The sequence below is a fragment of the Stegostoma tigrinum genome, chromosome 18 (genome assembly GCF_030684315.1).
Source record: "Stegostoma tigrinum isolate sSteTig4 chromosome 18, sSteTig4.hap1, whole genome shotgun sequence".
Classification (NCBI taxonomy): Eukaryota; Metazoa; Chordata; class Chondrichthyes; order Orectolobiformes; family Stegostomatidae; genus Stegostoma; species Stegostoma tigrinum.
Window position 1 is genome coordinate 28326653 of NC_081371.1, and position 22023 is coordinate 28348675.

Here is a 22023-nt window from a genome sequence, read left to right on the forward strand (position 1 = left end):
AATGGTTCAATACTCAACTCCTCCTTCTGACATCTGAACACACTCCACCCTAGCCCCAAAAACTTGATGCCACCTAACACTCAGCATCCCCCTGATCCAGCCCCCACCCAATCCCTGACTCATCCTACGATCCATCCACTTATCTGTTACCTGTACCCACTGAGCCACATTATCCTAACTCCTCACTGCACTGATCTGCCAACCTACCTCTTACCCATTTACCTACCCCTTTATTTTCTCATCCAACTCCTATCCAACCCTTCCTTAGCTATCACCCAAACCTAATCACCTGATCTGCCAATCTCACCTAGCTGTCTCCCTATCCCCTCACCCAGAAAGAAAGGTTTTGTCATTTTCTTAGGCTGTTGAGTAGGGCATAAAGAGTCAATATTCCAGTCCTGCTTCAATATTATTCATTCTGTTCTGGAACAGTGAACACATAAGATGTAACCCCGGTTTTAATTTTCTTACAAATTATTTTGAATGTTTCATCTTTTCAGTATCAAGGATTATTGGTAAAATAAGTAGGCAAACAATTTTAACAATATTTGATGGCATATCAAAATCAAGCAATAACTGTGTGGCCAATGTCCCCATTCTGACTTCTAAAGCACAATGTGTTGATCAAATATGCTGCCAGTTCCATACATAACTTTTGGTGGTTTTGTGCTGGATGAGATGATGGATTCAGATGGGCGTAATAGATCCAAGGCATGTGTTTTCTTTAAGAGTATGTTTTAGTTGCACACATTGCAAGAAGTTGCAGATTATGAAGGACTAAATAGAACCTGTCTACTCAGGTGACTGAAAACACCTCAAATAATTGGTAATTGTGTAAATAATAAAAAAAGAGGTGAAGTGTCATTACCATTGGCTACAGTCCGTCTTCCTGCCTTTTCATTACTTACCAGCCAGAATCAAGGTCCATGCATGAATCAGGGTGCCAATTTTCAGAGTCAAGTATTCCTGCAAGTTTGGTTATAAATGCTCACGCCTAAAAGTAGAATCAAAATCTTCTGTGGAATATTACAGCTGCTAAGGAACAAATGTTAGAGGAACACATTAAAGTAAAAGTCTTTGTAAAGTTTCAGTAATGTCTGCTGAACCCACTATAGAGCTGGGAAAATTTTCACCTATGTAATCTCAAAGAGGAGTTTGGCTTGATCCCAGCCGATGTTGTTACTGGACAAGTCAGATATGAGACAGGAACCTGGCTTGATAAGCCATATTATGAACTGTTTTGCTTTTCCCAAAGTGGTCTCTCACTGAAACAGAAACACACAATGCTGCAGATTTTGTTTGAACAAAAACAGAAATTTATTGTCGAAAGAAATGAAGATAAAATAAACAGAAATCTACTTATAGGACAACGCAAAGGATTTTTAAACAAATAGTAAAACTATAATCCTATTTATCCTAAAACAGTCCTTTATAAATCAAAAAGAAACAGAACAGCTTTGAATCAACAGCTTGGGGTGGCACGGTGGCTCAGTGGTTAGCACTGCAGCCTCACAGCACCAGGGACTCAGGTTCAATTCCAGCCTCGGGCAACTGTCTCTGAGGAATTTGCACATTCTCCCAGTGTCTGCGTGGGTTTCCTCTGGGTGCTCTGGTTTCCTCCCACAGTCCAAAGATGTGCAGGCTAGGTGGATTGGCCATGCTAAATTGCCCATAGTGTTCAGGGGTCTGTGGGTTATAGGGGGATGGGTCTGGGTGGGATGCTTCAAGAGGCAGTGTGGACTTGTTGGGCTAAAGGGCCTGTTTCCACACTGTAGGGAATTTAATCTAATCATAACCAAAACGTAGCCCCTGGTGAGTACTCATAACACCACTCATAAAATAGTACACCAGAATCCCTCAGTAGTTTTAAGTCATTTGTCACTTCAACATTTAGACTGGAGTATCAGACACCTGCTTAAACATATTCAATTTTAAGTAACCTCTTCAGGGTTTTCTCCCAACACTTCTGATCTGGGACTAACACTCTTCAATCTAATGTAACCAAATTCACTATATATTGTTCCCTTCTCGGAAGCACGTGTCTTTATAACCACCATATCATAAATACTTCACAGGACTGCCCCAATCAATTTAAAAGCTGAAACCCACAAGTCTCCTTCTCTAAGCTATGGGTGCCTCCTACCCACACCCCCGCAAGCTTTACAGAAGTTCCAGATGTCTCCAATTAATTTTTCTATGTATGTAATGGCTTTGAAGAGGGAGTTAGAATTTCAACTGGTAGAGTTAAATGTTGATAGTGACTAGAATTATTTATTTGCAATAAACAATAGTTATGTTGATTACGGGAACCTTGTCAGTATTTTCTGTAAACATGGTTCCATCAGACTGATAAATTGAAGACTCAGCACTTTGAATAAACCATTAATTATTTTCTAGGTCGATCGTAATAATGGTCAGTGGTAATAGAGTTTAGTGCTCTGTTAACCCTCTGACATGGCAAGCTGCAAAGAAAATAATCATTTTTTAAAATCTCTTACAGTGGGGTCATTCCAGCTAATCCAGGTGATAGCTTTCATCACCCTCTCAAGGCAATTTGGAATGAATAATGAATGTCCAATTTTAGGCAGCAATGAGAATTTGGGAAGGAAACTTTTCAAAAGCTATGGTTTGTCTACAGTTGAATAATAAATAAATATCAGTAGTACAAGCCATAGATCAAACAACAATTTCCTTTGTTCTGTGGTTATGTTGTACATTAAGAAGTGCATTTTGCATTTAAATCATTGGCATTAGTCCACTGTTTCACCAACTCCAGTAGCACTGATTGTATAAATGACCATTATGAACTGAGTCTAGTCCTGCTGACTTATACCTCACTTAGGGGAAAACACCTATATAATATAAATACTCAGTTACCTGACCAGATGGTAGATTGAAAATTTCTTCATTAGCATAGTCTGGGAAAAGATACATAGAAGACCTAATCTTTTAGACATTAGAATAACCAAATGAACATCATATAAAGTTTGCATTCACTGATTAAAACAAAAATGATAAAAGGCATGTTTAACAAATCAGGTCATTAGTCATTCTTTACAGGATGACAAGCAGAGAGGGCTGTCTCAGCAACAGAAAAGGCTGTTATTATTCCTCTCATTATAAATGTCTATATAATTTACATACCCAAACATTGGACTAGAGCAAATATTAGCCCAACCAAATTGACACAAATTATACATCCACAAGCTGCACACCTTCTCTGACAAATCGATCTCCACGCATGACACAAAATGGGAGTTGGGATTCCACAGGCTATGGCTGTAAGGCTGATCTAAATAAGTAATTGCAAATTCTGATATTGCATATTTTCTATGAGACTCCTTTTTATTGCTTGAATTTGTCATCTAAACTCCTGCAAAACAATTTTCCATGGAAGCTGTGGGATACTTGTTTGCTTTAGATGAGCAAGGCAAAATCACTTCAATAACAAAAAAGGAAATGGATAATGCCTCTGCTGATAGCAAAAAAGGGACAAATCAGATCTCACGATTTTCTGCCCGGTTTATAGCTAACACAGTAAAATCTTCTTGGCATCTGTCTCAACAAAACTTCTGCACAGCTAAGTAACACAGATGAACTGGATAAGAGAAATCTAAATATGGGATAAATCAATAATCCTCAAGCAAAATTCAAACAAGTTAGATTTACAAAAGACAACAGAGATGACAAAAAAAAAGATCGGACTCCCAAAAATTCTGGGCAAGCTATTCACCCAGTTACATTTCATGGTGTAGTGAGATGTGATACTTTTTCCAATTTCTTGATTCCTGCTCCACTGCGATCTAGTGGACAGTCTACAAATTTGCATTTCTGAACCAAACAGGTTTCATGATTATCCGAGGGGAATCTACCTAATTTCATTTTCAGTATAAAAGCAGATGTTGGGAGTTATTGATCCTTAGCTAATATTATGATATTTGTGATTTGAACACAGTGTTGACAATGTCAACAGTACAATCCCTTAGCGCATTGTAGCTGGGCAATACACTGTGTTTATTTGAAGGTAGAAACTCACTCAAAGACTGCAAAAGAAGACTATTTCAAAATAAGAACAAAAAATACAGAATATATATCAATATTCACTGAAGAAACAGCTACTAAAAAATTCATTCTGCACACAAAATCAGCACACAGTAGAAAATATGGGAATCATTTTGTGATACAAACAGCAACAGTCAGGGTGTGAGAGCTCAGTTAATCGTTTCCTTCTGCAAGTTTTAGACTTTGTTTTTAGCATGCAACAGAAGTTCAGAAAAATTAAATCCAGAAATCCAATGTCAAAATAGAATGAGCTGTTCAATGATTAGAGTCTCCGTCTACTGCTCAACAATTGTTTTGTTTAGTGTAATTCGTACCTGAATTGTGATTCATTTTAACATCCAATTTGTATATCAGCTATAGCTGAACAAAAAGGTTTGCATATAAAATATTTTCATAATACATTTTCTTCATGAACCCAAGGCAGTTTTATTCCAAGTGATGTTTAGTCCCTTGAAATCATCTCTAGGTCTTCCGTTCTGTAATGCTACTTTTTTCTGCTGTGGTGGATTGGGCATGTATATCTCTTCTTTGTCGAATAGTAATCTATGGGAAAAAAAGACAGATTGAGCAGAAAAAAAACTGCAATTACTTACAACATACACAAATTGTTCACAAGGTCTTTTACTGTGGTGAAGCAATTATTATGCCAACTTTAAACATCTTATTGAACAAAGTAAAATGCACCATCCTGTGTGGATGGCAAGTCCCAAAGCAGCTGTGCAGCCTGCAACTGTCGTTAGCAAAGAGCTGTTGCCACCGGTCTAGACTTGCTGATTAGCCTAAACCTGCACAAATCAGCTACCTGGCAGTGAGAGTTTGGTGTCAAGGAGGTCACAACCAGTATATCATGATGAAGCTCTGCATGTGATTAGCAGATGGTGGAAGGCCCATAGTTTCCTCAACAGTCCCCAGAGCAGCTCTTCCTGGCCCACAGATGAGCAAAAATAACAAGTTTGCATCAGGATAGGGCAGGAATGTGGCGAGATCAGATGGTTGAGTTCAGCAGTTTTGTGGTTATGCAGCAATTATACAGATCAGTAGGAGTAGTCATTCTGCTTCTTAAGCCTGCTGACATTCAGTGAAATCATGGTTAATCTGATGGTAACCTCAAATCCACATTCCCACCGACTGTGGAGAATCTTTCAGTTAATGCTTAACAAAAATCTAATTACCTTTGCCTTAAAAAGCTCTGCTCCACTCATTTTTCAATAAGGTTTCTAAAGATACCCAGTCATTTGGGAGAATCTTTTCTGTCTAATCTGTCTTAAATGGATAACACCTGATTTTTAGACAGTGACCCCTCATTCTAGACATTCCCTTACGAAAATCCCTTCCACAGCTACCTTGGGAAAACCCCAACAACACATAACTTAAATGCAGAGTCTTGGACTAATAATCCAATAATGCAATGTCATTAAAACCCATCTATTCACTAACTTTTTTTTGCTTACCCACAATGGCTTGCATGTGACTCCAGAACCCAGAAAAACATAGTTGCCATTTTACTGCCTTTGGAAATGACCTAGCAAATCACTTGACCAAACTGTTCTGAGAATGGAGTAAAACAATTCTCTCATCAGCACCTTCGAGTCCAATCAGAGATAGAATCATAGAATCCCTAAAGTGCTGAAAGAGGCCATTGGTCTGTCAAATCTGCACTGACCCTCCAAGCAGCATCCAACTGAGACCCATCCCCACACTACTTCTGTATCTCTACATTTACCATGGTTAATCCACCTAGCCTGCATGTGACTGGACATTGCAGGGCAATTTAGCATGACCAAGCCACTTAACCTGCACATCTTTGCACTGTGGGAGGAAACTGCAGCACCCGGCAGAAACCCATGCAAACACGGGGAGAATGCATAAACTCCATACAGACAGACTATAACCCAAGTCCGGAAACAAATCTGGATCCGTGGCGCTGTGAGACAGCAGTGCTAACCACTGTGCCACCATGGTCTGGCCAGCAATACTCATGTTTTGTGGATGCATTGGAAAGAAAAGTTCTACCCTCAGAACCAACAACACCACCATCTCCTTGTTTCTCCAGGCTGGGAGTGAGGGTAGCTAAAATTAGGCCACTGGTTCAACTCTGCTCTAATCCAGTCCAAAGAAAGCAATTTTATTTTAAACCAGTTTCACTCATGAAAATACCTATATGCTGCATAAATTGGCTAACAATTAGAAAATAAAATCTTCATATAACTTTAACAGTTGAACGTAAATGCTTTTGCTACTTAGAATATTTTTCTATGTACAATTGTATGCTCACTGCCACTAGAGGTAGCTGATAAGCTACGTAAGTACACAGCCTCAGGCAAGTCATTTATTGGTTAGCCAAGAAAATACAATGTTCATCAATGGCAGTATATGCTGTTATGCTGTGTCACAGTGGAAAGACACAACTGCAAGTTATTTCCTGATATAGTGAGCTCCTGATTACACTTGTCGAGTATAGCAGATGCCAGATATTTTCCCAGGATGGGGATAAACACAGGAGGGAACATCATCCATGGGCTAGTTGGTACATCATCCAGTGACTCTACAGGTGAAATATATGCTGCAATGAAGCTTCCTTTCTGTACTTCAATATTTGAAGATTTTAAACAAGATGCTATTGTAATAAGTTGGAATTCACTTAGTTTTTCTAAAAAAAATTCATTTACAAGATGTGGACATGATAACATTCCGTGCCCAACACTAATTCCCCTTTAGGGCCTGTCTTTTTGAACCACTGCCGTCTATGGAGGATAGTTACACCCCAAGTGTGTGTTTTTTTAAAATCAACCTTGTCTGGGATGTTCTTACAGACCTCTAGAATCCAGGCCTCCTGGATCAGCTGTACGAATACTACACTGCACTACAACAGACCTCCACCCAAGTGTATTGGCTTGGAGGGAAGCTTGGAGGAGTTGGTGTTCCCACATAGCTACTGTCCTGCCCTTCGAGGTGTTAGAAGACACAGGCATGGAAAGCGCTTTTGGTGAGTTGCTGCAGAGCATCTTGTGGACAGTACACACTGCTACCTTAGGGAGTAAAATTTCAAGGAGGTGACTGAGATGCCGATCAAGCCATGCTGCTTTGTCCTGGATGTTTTGCGAGTGTTGTTGGGTTACCATCCAGACCCGTGGAGAGAATACCATCTCACTTTCGATTTGTGCCTTGTTGATGGTGGCTTGAGTCAGGAAGCAAGTTACCTGCTGTACTATTCACAGCCTCTGGCCTCAATATGTAGCTAGCCCAGTTCAGTTTCTGATCATTAGTAACCCCAGGATATTAATAGTGGGGGACTCAGCAATGGTAGTGTTATGGAATGTCAAGGGAAGATCAGATTCTCTTTTGCCGCAGATGCTCAGTATCTGGTACTTGTGTCATGAAAGTTACTTCCACCTATAAGCTAAGGTTACAGATTGTTTAGGTTTGGCTGTATATGGACACGGACTGCTTCTGTATGTGAGGAATCGTAAATGGTGCTGAACGTGGTGCAGTACTAGTAAACATTCCCAATTCTGACCATATCATAGTAGTGGTGGGGGGAAAAGAGTGGAGATGACAACTGTTGATGATGAAGCAGTTGAAGATGATTGGCCTAGGTCAATAGGAACTCCTGCAGTGTTGTCCCAGGATGGAGTTGATTGATGTCCAGCAATCACAACCATCTTCCTCTATGTTAGTTGTACACAAAACAGTGGAGAATTTTCTCCATGGTTCCTAATAACTCCAGTTTTGAAGCAGCTCCTCAATGCTACACTTGGTCAAATGCTGCCTTGATGTCAAAGTCATTTACTCTCACTTTTTAAAAAAAATTATTGATGGGATGTGGGCAGCATTTATTGTCCATCCCTAATTGCTGAGCCAACAGTTAAGAGTCACCCTGATTGCTGTGGGTCTGGGATCACAGGTAGATCAGACCAGGTAAGTTTCCTGCCAAAAAGGACAGAGGCGTTTTTCCAACAAAATGATAATGGTTACATGGTCATTATTAGACTCTTAATTCCAGATTTTCATTAAATTCAAATTCCACCAGCTGCCATGGTGGGCTTTGAATACAAGGTCCCAGGACATTTCTGAGACAAACTTTGGATTCCAGATTGAGTAACTGAATTTAAATTCCACCAGTTGCTTGTGTCCTCTAGATCTCTGGATTACTAGTCCAGCAACATTATCATTGAACCTCTACCTCCCAGCAAAGTACTTAAAACATGAGATGAGATTTTTCTTTATGGTCAGTAACATCATTAAGTCTTTATAATTGCTCAATTATGACATACCTTTAAAATTTCAGGTTTCCAATTAAAATTGTGGACTGTGTGATATTGTAAGTAAACTCCATAGCATGGATGAGCAAACTTACAGCTCCTGGAATAGAAGGGACAGTAACAACAATAACACTGGCTATAGTTAGTTAATGTTTTTAAGATTGGATGATGACCCTCATATCTCCGTATGGCAGTGCTGGGGTTCCTGCACTTCCTGATGGATGCTATTGACGTAGACCTTAGTGTAGAGGGCACAATTTCAAACTTGTAGATAATCCAAAACGTGGAACCATTATGAATGGTTAGAAGGGTAGAGGAGAACTTCAAAGGGATGTAGACAAGTTGGTGGACAGGGCAGATGAAATTTAACATTTTACTTTGAAAGAGACAGGGAACATGGAAGAGGAAAACTGTTACTCTGATTATAAAGAATTGGATAAGGACAAATGAGGAAAAAAAACATATTGATTGAGAAAATCAATGTCTTGTTTCATTACAAGAACAACTTGCACAGAACATTTCATAATTTTAAACAATCTGTACAAATCATGTGACCTATGGAATTCTGAGCTAGATAATTCTGAATCTAGAGCAAATACTGAATTTGAATATAAATATTCACAGTTCAGAAAATGCACATGTCCCTTTGTTTAATAATGGACCACTGAAGAAGCAGTCAAAGAACTATAGCATTCCAGCCAACTTGTCTTTCTGACTCACCATGAAAAAAGGAACATTGAAAGTGTGTATCAAAGGTGAATGTGAAATAGATCCCATCGATTTGTATTATCAAGGCCTCTCATGCAAAACTAGGATGAGTTTGAAAGTGTCAAATGATAAACCAACAAGATGAAAAATCAGTACAGCATCCTTTATTGGAAAAAAGGTTCTTTGAAATTGTACAGGTCACATGGTGGAAGCCATCTTCTTGGTCATTTTAAAACTAACAGCTTGCAGAGACAGAGTTCATCAGGAAAGTGGTCAAACCAACTGCAAGCCAAGCTAATCAACAGCAAAGCCTTGAAAATGGGAGTCAGTTTCTCCTCAACCTCACCAAATTTCAAGTGCACATAAAAACCAAGTTCCTGGAAATTTAACTATCAGAAATCTCTCAATCTTCTGCTTGAAACCACCTGCACTTCAATTAACACGTCAACTCAACTTCAAAACTCTAGTCTACTTTGTAGCAGTCCAATAATGTTAGAGGTTGTAACATTTTTCACCTGTATGTAGTCTTTGTGAGTTGCATGAGTATGTGGTGAGAGTGGGATATTATGTTTTCAAATCTTTAGGGGACATCTAGGATACTGACCTTTATTTTAGTGAGCTCATAAAAAAAGCTTACCCAGATAGACTGGTTCACTGGTTTCTGGTGCTAGACCAGCCATTGATTTTATTAATTTTCTTTCATATTTATAATCAAAAGAAATTGAAGTATTATATTTGAAATATTTCTCCTTGTACAATGGAACAATGCAACAACACGTTATCTGTCCATGTAATACTGCTACCACAGTCCCAAAGATCCATTGGCTGCTCTCAGAGGGAGCAGTGTTGGAGAGTTGAACTCAGGGGTCACCACATCTCAGGTGAGGGCCGAGTTTGAGAAAGCAGGGCCTTCGCAATGATCTTAGTTCGATAGGGAATTGAAACCATGCTATTGGTGCCACACTGCATTGCAATCAAGATGCCCAGCCAAATAAGCTGATGATATCTGTACATTGAACACTTGCAACATTGCAGCCTGTAGAAACACTTCTACCATTTGGATAATTTCTTCCCAAACAAACTTCAATTCTGTGCTAAATATTTACATGAAGTTTACCAATCACAGCTGTTCGTCATTTTTGAAACGACTGGTCCACTTAAGATAACATACCAATAACCTTCCAGTATTAACACCATAAGGTAATGTTTCAGTGAAGTTAATATGCTTCATCTGAAGGGAATCTTAAATATTTCAACTACAATGTTTGCACCATGTAACAGAATATTTCAAGACAGTCAAAAACAACAGCAACAGCTAGGCTTAAAAGGGCACTGATGTGCTTAAATTTTATGGAGTGTTTAAGGAAAATGACAACTATGCAGCAGTTCAGATAAATGAAAGCACTGGAGCTTTGATCCAGCAGTTCTCACCTACATGACTAGGCTATTTTCTACCACCATCCTTCTGTACCCTCTAAGTGAAGGCATTTACAGTTTGTCTTCATGTTTAAAAAGTCCTGTAATATGTTGAGCTTAGAATGTTCTTCTGGCTATGGAATAATTAACTTTCAGTAATTTTGGGTATATACGTACAAGTATGAAACAAACTTAAAACAAGTTGTTGAGTTTAATATCAGTTGTTTTAAAAGGATCCCAGCCAAGAAATGAAACAACTTGAGATATTTCATTGCCAATACTGTGAAACAAAAAAAAGTACAACACAATCATTGCTTCACATTCAAAAATCATGGTTTTAATGGTTCTTGCACAGCAGAAGTTGGTCCATCATTGCACTCATTTTCATGGTGTCCAATTATTGGTGAATATTGCAGGCTCGATTTGGCAACTGCAGGATAATTTAAAGATTTCGACATTCAGCATCATGAGTTAATGTGGCTGAGATCTTCCCTTGTGTTGGAGAAGATCCATGCACGTACAATCAGTCTGTAATAACAGGACTTGGTTGGAACCATTTAACTTTTCTATATTTCAGAAAGGGCATCTGTTAAACATGCACCTATGGAGTATTTCACTGCTTTCAATGTGAAGGAATGTAATTAGCAATGCTGCAAAATCAGTCAGCAAATGCTGTGCCAATAATAGTGCAAGTTACTTCAGGTCCAGATTGTTAAGTACACCATAAATCTTCTGCACACAAAACAAAACTATTTTAGAAGCGCTGGTAGTCTGCAGGTGGCAAAAAACAGGTATAGACCAGATCAGGAAAAAACAGTTGGCAAAGCCATGACTCAGAGATGATCACGTGATTCATACAGCGAATCAGGCAAATAATCAGCACAGACTGGGTGTGAATCTATTTTCTAATCAGCCAATCAAGAATAATGAATGAATTTTAAAAATCAGATTAAATTTTGTAAAAACAGGAGAAACATTTTTACCTAGTACTTAACTGAACTTAACCAGAATTATATATCTGTTACTGAAAAGCATTTTAAAATCTTTGGGATCTTAGCATTTTAATATTTTAGCTGAACCGTTGCCAGGTGTTTAGGCCAATCCCAACTTGCAAAGAATTTTTAAAATGTTTATATAGTATATATAAAGCAAGTTTACCTCATGAACTTGAACTGTAGTGCAGGAGGGGAGTGCAGTCACAGCTGTAAATGACTTTAGCTCACCAGTGAGGGAGAAGTTACAGTACTGCAGAAAAATTGCCTTTTTACAACGGCTGAACAGAAACCTGGCAACATTACTCCTGATACCGTAGAGTTGAAAGTGCTGCTTCAAAATTTACAAATAAATGTTGTCCCATTTGGGCCTGAAGAACACTGTCTCGTTAAATGGCCAGGAGGCAGCTGCACAGTATCTGACACTTAATGCACAAAAGAATTAACTGAGGAGAATGGCAAAGAGAAAGAAGTGTCACAGGAGATGTACAGTCAGGGAGGAGGGTGTTGCATCATTTGATAGATCAGTAATTCCAGGCATGGGTACATCCTACCATTGTACATCTTTTTGTTACAAAAGCCCACACATTACCTCACCCAACACTCCCCAAACAAGAAGTGTACAAAGCAGTCCCTCTGGTCAAGTTAAATTGCCATATTCATATTCCATTCCTGCCTTAGAAGCTTTTCTACATCCTACCCAACAAATGTGGTCTGTGACAAAAGAGAAATTAAAGAGTTACAAGCTCTTCCTGGCCACACATGACTGGAAAAATTTCCTTTCGATGACCATATCCTGAACAGACTGAAAATACACATGTATGCCAAGCATGAAGAGTTAAAACTACATGTTTCTCATGTTGCGAAGGTCAGCAGGAACTGGCCTTCATCTTGATGCTCCTAATCCAATTCCCATCAGGGTTAAAATTGGATTTAAAATCTCTCTGTTTTAAATCAGTATGCTTTTACTGCTTTTCTGCTTCCATTCATTAAATAACATGGTGTCTTGGAGTTTTAATCCAGAGTATTTTCTTTTTATTTTGCAAGCTGTAAATTAATCTATTATGTCGAGAACAATCTCCTATAAATTATTAATAAATTGTAATGCATACAGTCAGCTTTGCTAATTATGTTTCAATGAGCACATTAGAACCAAAGGTGAAAGTTTGTTTTAAATGTATAAACATGCCAGTCCAGTCCTCAAAGCACTTGAGAACAGGTACTCGCAGTACTGCCTGTGCAGGATCCTCCACATCTGGTGGTAGGCAATGCAGGCCATTGGTAGTGGTCTCTCTCATGTTCTGCACCGCAAGAAAAACAGATATGTTCAGATTTTACTTTGAAACATATAAAGTCATGCTTTAAACTAATGTAAATTAGACCTGAAAATTTGAAGGCAGTTGCGTTTCTTTTAAAAATAGGTACATCTGCCTCTGTGAAACACGGACATGTGAGGTACACTCAACCCTCCACATGAGGAAAGCAGTGGATAATGAAGGAAGTAGGGGTGGAACTGGGCTTTGGTCCCATTGTCCAAATTCTGGCCAGTATTCTTTATTCTGAAATGAAACAGTGATTTTCGTCCTTAATATATGTTTATAGAATCCCTAGAGGTAGAACCAGGCCGTTCAATCTATTGAGTCCACACTGACCCTCTGAAGAGCAGCACACCCACCTTTCCAACAGCAGATAAGTATGGATCTGGCAAGGTTTACAAGTCTCAGGACTTAAATGATACTGGAAAGCAAATTGGCAACATTTATGAATGAAGATTTAACATGTGCCCTGCAAAGATTTTCCTCAACTTCTTCCTCTTTCTATACAGTCTCCTTTTCACCAACACTCACTCTGTCCCCTTTTCCTCCTAATTCTTTATCCCATTTGTTACTGTAATACTCTCCATTTCCATCATCTCCCTCATCCACTGACCCCAATCCTCACCTATGACCCAAACATAAATACTTAATTGGTCTACAAATAGTCTATTTGTTTTAAATGACATAAATGCAAATTGTTTCCAGATTGTATCAGGAGGAAGTCAATGTCAGCCAAACAGTCATGGAGATGCACTGGTCAGTGGAAAGCAACTGCAGCCAATACCTTAAACACACAGAAGCAAGAACTGAGCTCAGAGGGAGAAAGGGGCACAAGCCAACATTCAAGAGAAATGGGGTGAGAAGCAAATGGTTAAAAGGAAGTATACAGTAGACACGGAGAACACGCTGAGAATAAATGAGACAATTTCAACAATAGCAGAAGCAGGCCCAGTGCAGGCCATAGGCAGTGAGGGCCCTCAACAAAAGCAACTGAAAACTTTAAACTGTTTGTTAAGTTTCCTTTCAATATATGAAATTGGGCCCAAAAGTGCCATCTAAACTGTGGCAGGAGCAGACAACAGTGACATCTATCTCAGAAATGAAGTAATGCAGAACATTGGAAATAACAAAATTAGTATAAACTGAGACAGAAATAGGATAAAAACATGGCGTGTGTTGAATGCGTTTGGGAGGACAGGGCTGGGCATGTGGGGGGATGGGGCTGTTGGGGGGCGGTTTGTTGGGGGAGGAGGGTATTGAGAGGAGGGTCTGTGTGGATGGGGGTGTGTGAGTGGTGGGGGTGTGCCCATGTTGGGGTTCGCAGGTGTGGTGTTGCAAAGGCAGTCAGTAAAAAACACTCAGGTTGTTTTTTCGTAAGTTTCCACCTCTTGCAGGTTTTCCAAGGGCTGATAGGGGTGATCTGCTCAGAAGCAGTGGGAAATCGACTGAAGGGGTAATTAAGTAGCTTACAGCAATCTTCACTGATATTTCAATTTTCTCAGTGTTACATGGGGTCTATGCTGGGTCAGCAGCTTGGTGACCCAGTAGGAGGCTGCATAGCAGGAGAGCAGAACAGCAGTAGAGTTTAAGACCTTTTGCCTTTAAAAGTTAAAACAAAGAAAGGCTGATATTTTCCTAAAGTTTCCAACTGATCTGGGGATAATACAGTCAGAGCCTCTATCACATCTCCACTTTTGCAGTATTCCCTCAGCAACATAACTGCTGCAAAGGGAGAGTCAAGGCAGCCTGAAATAGGAGGGGTTTCTGAATCAATGTCCCACCTCCTCCTATTTGGACAGGAATCTTTCAAAATGGATTATTATATGCCTACTTTGCCGAAGATTGAAACCATAGTCGTGTTCCTGTTGTGCAAAGGACCAAACTGAGAAAATTCTGTTAATGGTTTTGGTCATCAATTTGGTCATCGAATGTTAACCTTGTCTACAGATGTTGTATAAAGGAGTATTTCCAGTTTTTTTTTTAATTGCCAGCTTCTTCAATAGTTTGTTTAAACTGTGGATAATATTTGAAATAATATTTTCCAATTTTAAAAAATCAGTTGAATTGAATGTACTCATTTAAAAGTGGTTAAAAATGCACCTTTAAAAAAGCAAAAATTCAGAACCTATTGTATAGTGAGATGAAAGGTGTATAATATATAAATATCATTTTTGGAGTTGGAGTTTCAAAATTGTGGCATATGACTGTTGGTTACTTTTATTTTTGAAAAAAAAGGTTAGAGAAGCCTTATGCAACAGTAATCTAAACCCATATTGCTCAGAAAGTAAGACACTGTGGATCCTGTGGAGTTAATGAAAAATTATTTATGTTATGGGGTAGGTAGTGTAAAAATGGAAGGCCATAGCTTTTATTCAGTCAAGATTAATCAACAACTGTTTTCTAAACTGAAATCAGAGATTGCAAGTTATTACAAAAGCCAAGAGAACTGCGGATGCTGTAAAGCAGGAACAAAAACAGAAGTTCTCAGAAAAGCTCAGTAGGTCTGGCAGTATCTGTGAAGAAAAATCAGAGTTAACATTTCAGGTCCAGTGACCCTTCCCCAGCGCCATTCTGAGGAAGGGTGACCAAACCCGAAACATTAACTCTGAATTTTCTTGAAAGTTTTTATGGTAGTTCAGTGGAGACCTGACTGGGCTAAGAGGTAAGATTAGTTATCTCTCCTTAAAAAGGAGTTTAGGACAATTCTGGGAAAAGTCAGCTCAGCTGAAAGGTTTAGTTTGTGCAACTTACAAATGAGGATTGATTGGTTAGAAAACAGCAGGTTATTAAAACTAAAATCGTAGACTCAGAGTTGTGGAAGAATTCATGTTGGCAAATTTGGAAGATTCTCAAATTGTCTCCACAGTTATTTTTGCCAGAGACCATGATTCAGTTAACTAAAACCATAAGATGGGGTGTAATTACAATGGATTTGAATCTCCATAAACAGATATTGCCAGGGAACAGGTTAAAACTTTATTATGTTGTGTGTTTTAAGGCTTTTCTAATAGTGTTCTATGTTTGGATAGATTGGTTTTTAATTAGTTCTTTGTGCTGTAAGTTTCTTTGCCATTGTTATAGAAACTTTGCAGCCTCATGTGACTGTTTCAGTGACAGAGCACCATGTTGACTAAAATTTTAAAAGGTCACCTATCAAGCCAGGTCTCTTTCTGAAATTTGATTTACTGAGTAGTGCCATCAGCCAAACAAAACACAGATCAAAACACAAGCAGGAGTTCCTGAAGGTTCTTTTTTCCAAAAAGAACAAATACCTAGAAATTGAGAACCCTGTTTGACATGAAGAATGGAGGTATTAATACCAGTTAACATTGTGAAGAGTGGTAGATTTGCTTGTGGAAGACTTAGTGTCCCTTTCTAGTTCCTAATTAACAGTAGTGACTATTAGACATTGCTGAAAAGACAGACTTGAAGATTGAGATAACAAAGTGTGGAGCTGGATGAACACAGCAGGCCAAGCTGATGAAGGGTCTAGGCTCGAAACATCAGCTTTTGTGAACCTAGGTGCTGCTTGGCCTGCTGTGTTCATCCAGCTCCACACTTTGTTATCTCAGATTTTCCAGCATCTGCAGTTCCCATTATTTCAGACTTGAAGATCAGTTGGCATTTATCCTGATGAGTGGAAGACAATCAACAAGGTTATTCTTCTGTATAAATTGCTGTGATCATTTGAAATTCTTGCATTTGTCTTGACAGGATGAAAAGCATTGGTGACATGTCTCTTCACAGTAATATTCAAAGTTCTGCACTACCAAGTGACTAGTGGGGACATGAATTTAATCATAACATCATTGAACTGGTAAAAAGTGCAAACTAAAGTTCTTTTGTGCTCAAAACTGCATAGCAGAATCTGAAACGAGAGGATAAGAAGCACTATTGAAATCATGTTCATGAGCCTTTTGGCTACTTAATCTTTAGCAAAATTATCCCTCTTCTTAGTGGTGGTAAATCTGAATTATGGATGTGAGTTTGCTCGCTGAGCTGGAAGGTTTTCAGACGTTTCGTCACCATTCTAGGTAAGATCATCAGTGAGCCTCCGACAAAACGCTGGTGTTATGTCCCGCTTTCTATTTATCTGGTTAAGTTTCCTTCAGTTGGTGATGTCATTTCCTGCATTAGTGATGTGATTTCCTGTTCTTTTTCTCAGGGGGTGGTAGATTGGCTCCAAATCAATGTGTTTGTTGATGGAGTTCCGGTTGGAATGCCATGCTTCTAGGAATTCTCGTGCGTGTCTCTGTTTGGCTTGTCCTAGGATGGACGTGTTGTCCCAATCAAAGTGGCGTCCTTCCTTATCTGTATGTAAGGATACGAGTGATAGTGGGTCATGTCGTTTTGTGGCTAGTTGATGTTCATGTATCCTGGTGGGTAGCTTCCTGCCAGTTTGTCCAATGTAGTGTTTGTCACAGTTCTTGCAAGGTATTTTGTAGATGACGTTCGTTTTGTTTGTTGTCTGTACAGGGTCTTTTAAGTTCATTAGCTGCTGTTTTAGTGTGTTGGTGGGTTGGTGGGCTACCCTGATGCCAAGAGGTCCGAGTAGTCTGGCAGTCATTTCGGAAATGTCTTTGATGTAGGGGAGAGTGGTTATGGTTTCTGGGCCCGTTTTGTCTGTTTGTTTGGGTTTGTTGCTGAGAAATCAGCGGACTGTGTTCATTGGGTACCCATTCTTTCTGAATACGCTGTATAGGTGATTTTCTTTTGCTCTGCGTAGTTCCTCTGTGCTGCAGTATGTGGTGGCTCGTTGCAATAATGTTCTAATGCAGCTTCGTTTGTGGGTGTTGGGATGGTTGCTCCTGTAGTTCAGTATTTGGTCCGTTATGTGTTGTTTTCCTGTAGACACTGGTATGAACTTCCCCCATTGGCTGTTCCCTCTACTGTGACATCTAGGAATGGCAGTTTGTTGTTGTTTTCCTCCTCTTTTGTGAATGTTATGCCAGTAAGGGTATTATTGATGGTCTTGAAGGTTTCCTCTAATTTGTTTTGTTTAGTGATGACAAAGGTGTCATCTACATAGCGGACCCAAAGTTTGGGTTGGATGATTGGCAGAGCTGTTTGTTCGAGTCTCTGCATTACTGCCTCTGCTAAGAACCCTGATATCGGAGATCCCATGGGTGTACCGTTGGTTTGTCTGAAGGTTTTGTTATTGAAAGTGAAGTGGGTGGTGAGGCATAGGTCCACTAGCTTGATGATGTTGTCCTTGCTGATGAGGTTGGTGGTGTCTGGTGTATGTGTCTTCGGTTCTTCTAATAGTGTAGTCAGTGTTCCTTTGGCCAGGTTGATGTTGATGGATGTGAACAGGGCTGTTACGTCAAAGGAGACCATTATTTCATCCTCTTCTATCTTGGTGTCTTTGATGGTGTTCAGGAATTCTTGGGTGGAGCGAATGGAGTGGTGGGAATCTTCTACTTAGGTGTTTTAGTCTTTGGTGTAGGTCCTTGGCTAATCTGTAGGGTGGTGTTCCAGGTAGCGACACTATGGGTCTGAGGGGGGCTCCTGTTTGTGAATTTTTGGTAGTCCGTAGAAGTGTGGTGTGTTGGATCCATCTGGTTTCATTGTTTGGAAGAGAGACTTCCAAAAAATGAAACCAGATGGATCCAACACACCACGCTTCTACGGACTACCAAAAATTCACAAACCAGGAGCCCCCCTCAGACCCATAGTGTCGCTACCTGGAACACCACCCTACAGATTAGCCAAGGAACTACACCAAAGACTAAAACACCTAGTAGAAGACTCCCACCACTCCATTCGCTCCACCCAAGAATTCCTGAACACCATCAAAGACACCAAGATAGAAGAGGATGAAATAATGGTCTCCTTTGACGTAACAGCCCTGTTCACATCCATCAACATCAACCTGGCCAAAGGAACACTGACTACACTATTAGAAGAACCGAAGACACATACACCAGACACCACCAACCTCATCAGCAAGGACAACATCATCAAGCTAGTGGACCTATGCCTCACCACCCACTTCACTTTCAATAACAAAACCTACAGACAAACCGACGGAACACCCATGGGATCTCCGATATCAGGGTTCTTAGCAGAGGCAGTAATGCAGAGACTCGAACAAACAGCTCTGCCAATCATCCAAACCAAACTTTGGGTCCGCTATGTGGATGACACCTTTGTCATCACTAATCAAAACAAATTAGATGAAACCTTCAAGACCATCAATAATACCCTTTACTGGCATAACATTCACAAAAGAGGAGGAAAACAACAACAAACTGCCATTCCTAGATGTCACAGTAGAGCGAACAGTCAATGGGGGAAGTTCAAACCAGCGTCTACAGGAAAACAACACATAACGGACCAAATACTGAACTACAGGAGCAACCATCCCAACACCCACAAACGAAGCTGCATTAGAACATTATTGCAACGAGCCACCACACACTGCAGCACAGAGGAACTACGGAGAGCAAAAGAAAATCACCTATACAGCGTATTCAGAAAGCATGGGTACCCTATGAACACAGTCCGCAGATTCCTCAGCAACAAACCCAAACAAACAGACAAAACGGGGCCAGAAACCATAACCACTCTCCCTTACATCAAAGACATTTCCGAAATGACTGCCAGACTACTCGGACCTCTTGGCATCAGGGTTGCCCACCAACCCACCAACACACTAAAACAGCAGCTAATGAACTTAAAAGACCCTATACAGACAACAAATAAAATGAACGTCATCTACAAAATACCTTGCAAGAACTGTGACAAACACTACATTGGACAAACTGGCAGGAAGCTACCCACCAGGATACATGAACATCAACTAGCCACAAAACGACATGACCCACTATCACTCGTATCCTTACATACAGATGTGGAAGGACACCACTTTGATTGGGACAACACATCCATCCTAGGACAAGCCAAACAGAGACACGCACGAGAATTCCTAGAAGCATGGCATTCCAACCGGAACTCCATTAACAAACACACTGATTTGGAGCCAATCTACCACCCCCTGAGAAAAAGAACAGGAAATGACATCACCAACTGAAGGAAACCTAACCAGATAAATAGAAAGCGGGACATAACACCAGCGTTTTGTCGGAGGCTCACTGATGATGTTACCTAGAATGGTGACGAAACGTCTGAAAACTAACCTTCCAGCTCAGTGAGCAAACTCACATCCAGAACCTCAACCTGAGCTACAAATCTTCTCAAAAGTCGCTAGCAATCTGAATTATATTTGACATTAACTGGCTGGCAAAACCTACAGCTGTTTACGATCCATAAGCAACTCTGCATGGAGGTAAATGTTTATAAGTGCAAAAATTTGCTGTCACTCTGTTATATTAAAGTTTTACTGAAAACAACCTGTGTTAGATTCTGACTATCACGAGAGTCCAATGAAAGAAAATGTGATTAAATCAAGTAATAGACAATCAATATTATCTAATCATGTGAAAAACTTTACAGATTTTAAATTAAGAAATACCCAAGTTTGGCCTCTGGGATTAGTTTTTAACATTATTTAAGATTCATTGCAACAAGTTTATCTCAAATACAACAATATCACATGCCACCAGAGTGTAGATTAGTGAAAATAAATCTTTGAAAAACATTTTTCTCCAGATTTTAATACATTGATTGGTTGAAGCACTCTGTGTCTAAACATGATTGTCTTGGACTCAAACTGGAAATGAAGGAACTACATCTAAAACTCTTGTATTCTCTGAAAGCTAGTTTCACTGACAGCTGATTCAAATTTATAGGCAACTTTGCGCAGCTTGAAGTAAGTATCCTAATGTTAATCTTTACTTATTTGAATAGGATGAACACACCAGCTGAGACTTTAACATTAACAACTTTATACCATTTACAACCACTATAAACTGCATTATTCTAGAGCTAAGTGAGCTTTCAGTTTTGATATTTAGTTCTGGATCATCCTACCAGCATTTCCAGTATCTGAGTTTAGAAACCTTTACCCAGTTACTGATGGATGCAAACCTGAAGCATACAGTCAATCATGCAACATAGAAATAGGCCCTTCAGCTCACCATGTCTATGCCAACCAATAAACACCAAGCTATACTAATCCAATATACCAAACTAAAGCTTCAATTGAAATTTCACAGGGCTTATATATTTCCATTCAGCCGATACTTACCAACTGATTTCAATTTTCAAGTGAGATGACAGTTAATGTCCTGGACAACAAGGCCACATTTGATGGAATGTGGCATCAAAGAGCCATATTAAAACTGGAGCCATTGGAAAATTCTCCGCTGGTTGGAGTCATTTCTGGCCTAAAGGAAGTTGGTTGTCATTACTACAGGTCAGTTATTTCAGCTTCAGGACATCTCTGCAGGAGTTCTTCAGGGTAGTGTCCAAGGCCCAACCATCTTCAGCTGCTTCAATGATCTTCCCTCCAGTACAACGTCAGAAGTGAGGAGGTTTGCAGAAAGCTGCACAATGTTCAGCAGCATTCATGACTCCTCATACCATGTCCAAATGCAGTAAACCAGCACTTTGCAGGTTTGTGCTAAAAAACGACGGTCACACTGCACGAGTGTCAGGCAATGACATTTTCACCTGGAACAATCAACCATTGGCCCCTTGACACTCAATAGCACTACTGTCAATGAATCCCGCACTACCAACATCCTGGTGGTTACTACGGACCAGTAGCTGAAGTGACCTTTACCGTAAGTGCCACAGCTACAAAAGCAGGTTAGAGGCTAGGAATCTTGTAGGGGGTATCTTATCTAACTCTCCACTTGTTTGGACGAGTGCTGCTTGAATAACACTCAAAAGCAAACTTGACACCATCCAGGATAAAGCAGCCTGCTTGATTGGCACCACATCCACAAATATTCATTCTGTCCACCACTGAGGAAGAGTTCTAGGGATATGGGCCAAATGCTGGTAAACGGGACTAGATTAAATAAGGATATCTGGTCAGCACGAATGAGTTGGACCAAAGGGTCTGTTTCCATGCTGTACATCTCTATGATATTTAGTAGTACCAGTGTGTACTGTCTACTTGACACATCACAGAAATTCTCCAAGGCTCCATGACCTTCCAAATCCACAACCACTATCATCTCGAAGGACAGGGGCAACAGATACATCACAACCTGCAAGTTCCCTCACAAACTGCACACTGTTATAACTTGAAAATATATTACTTTTCCTTTAGTATCATTGGGTCGATAGCCCGGAACTCCTTCCATAAGGGCAATGTGAGGCCACCTACAGCAAGTAGTTTGCAGTGGTTCGAAAAGG

General features: G+C 39.8%; 1 protein-coding gene across 3 annotated transcripts in view; it reads right to left on the bottom strand.

Annotated features, from left to right (window-relative positions):
• Positions 1–1376: 1376 nt before the first annotated feature.
• Positions 1377–22023, bottom strand: part of LOC125460676 (cyclin-dependent kinase inhibitor 1B-like) — a 35486-nt gene continuing 14839 nt past the window's right edge. For all 3 annotated transcript variants that reach the window (XM_059652240.1, XM_048548365.2, XM_059652241.1), the window contains exon 3: positions 1377–4605. In XM_059652240.1, coding sequence (XP_059508223.1) covers positions 4547–4605 — 59 coding nt within the window. In that variant the 3' untranslated portion in view covers positions 1377–4546. The remainder of the gene's footprint in view (positions 4606–22023) is intronic.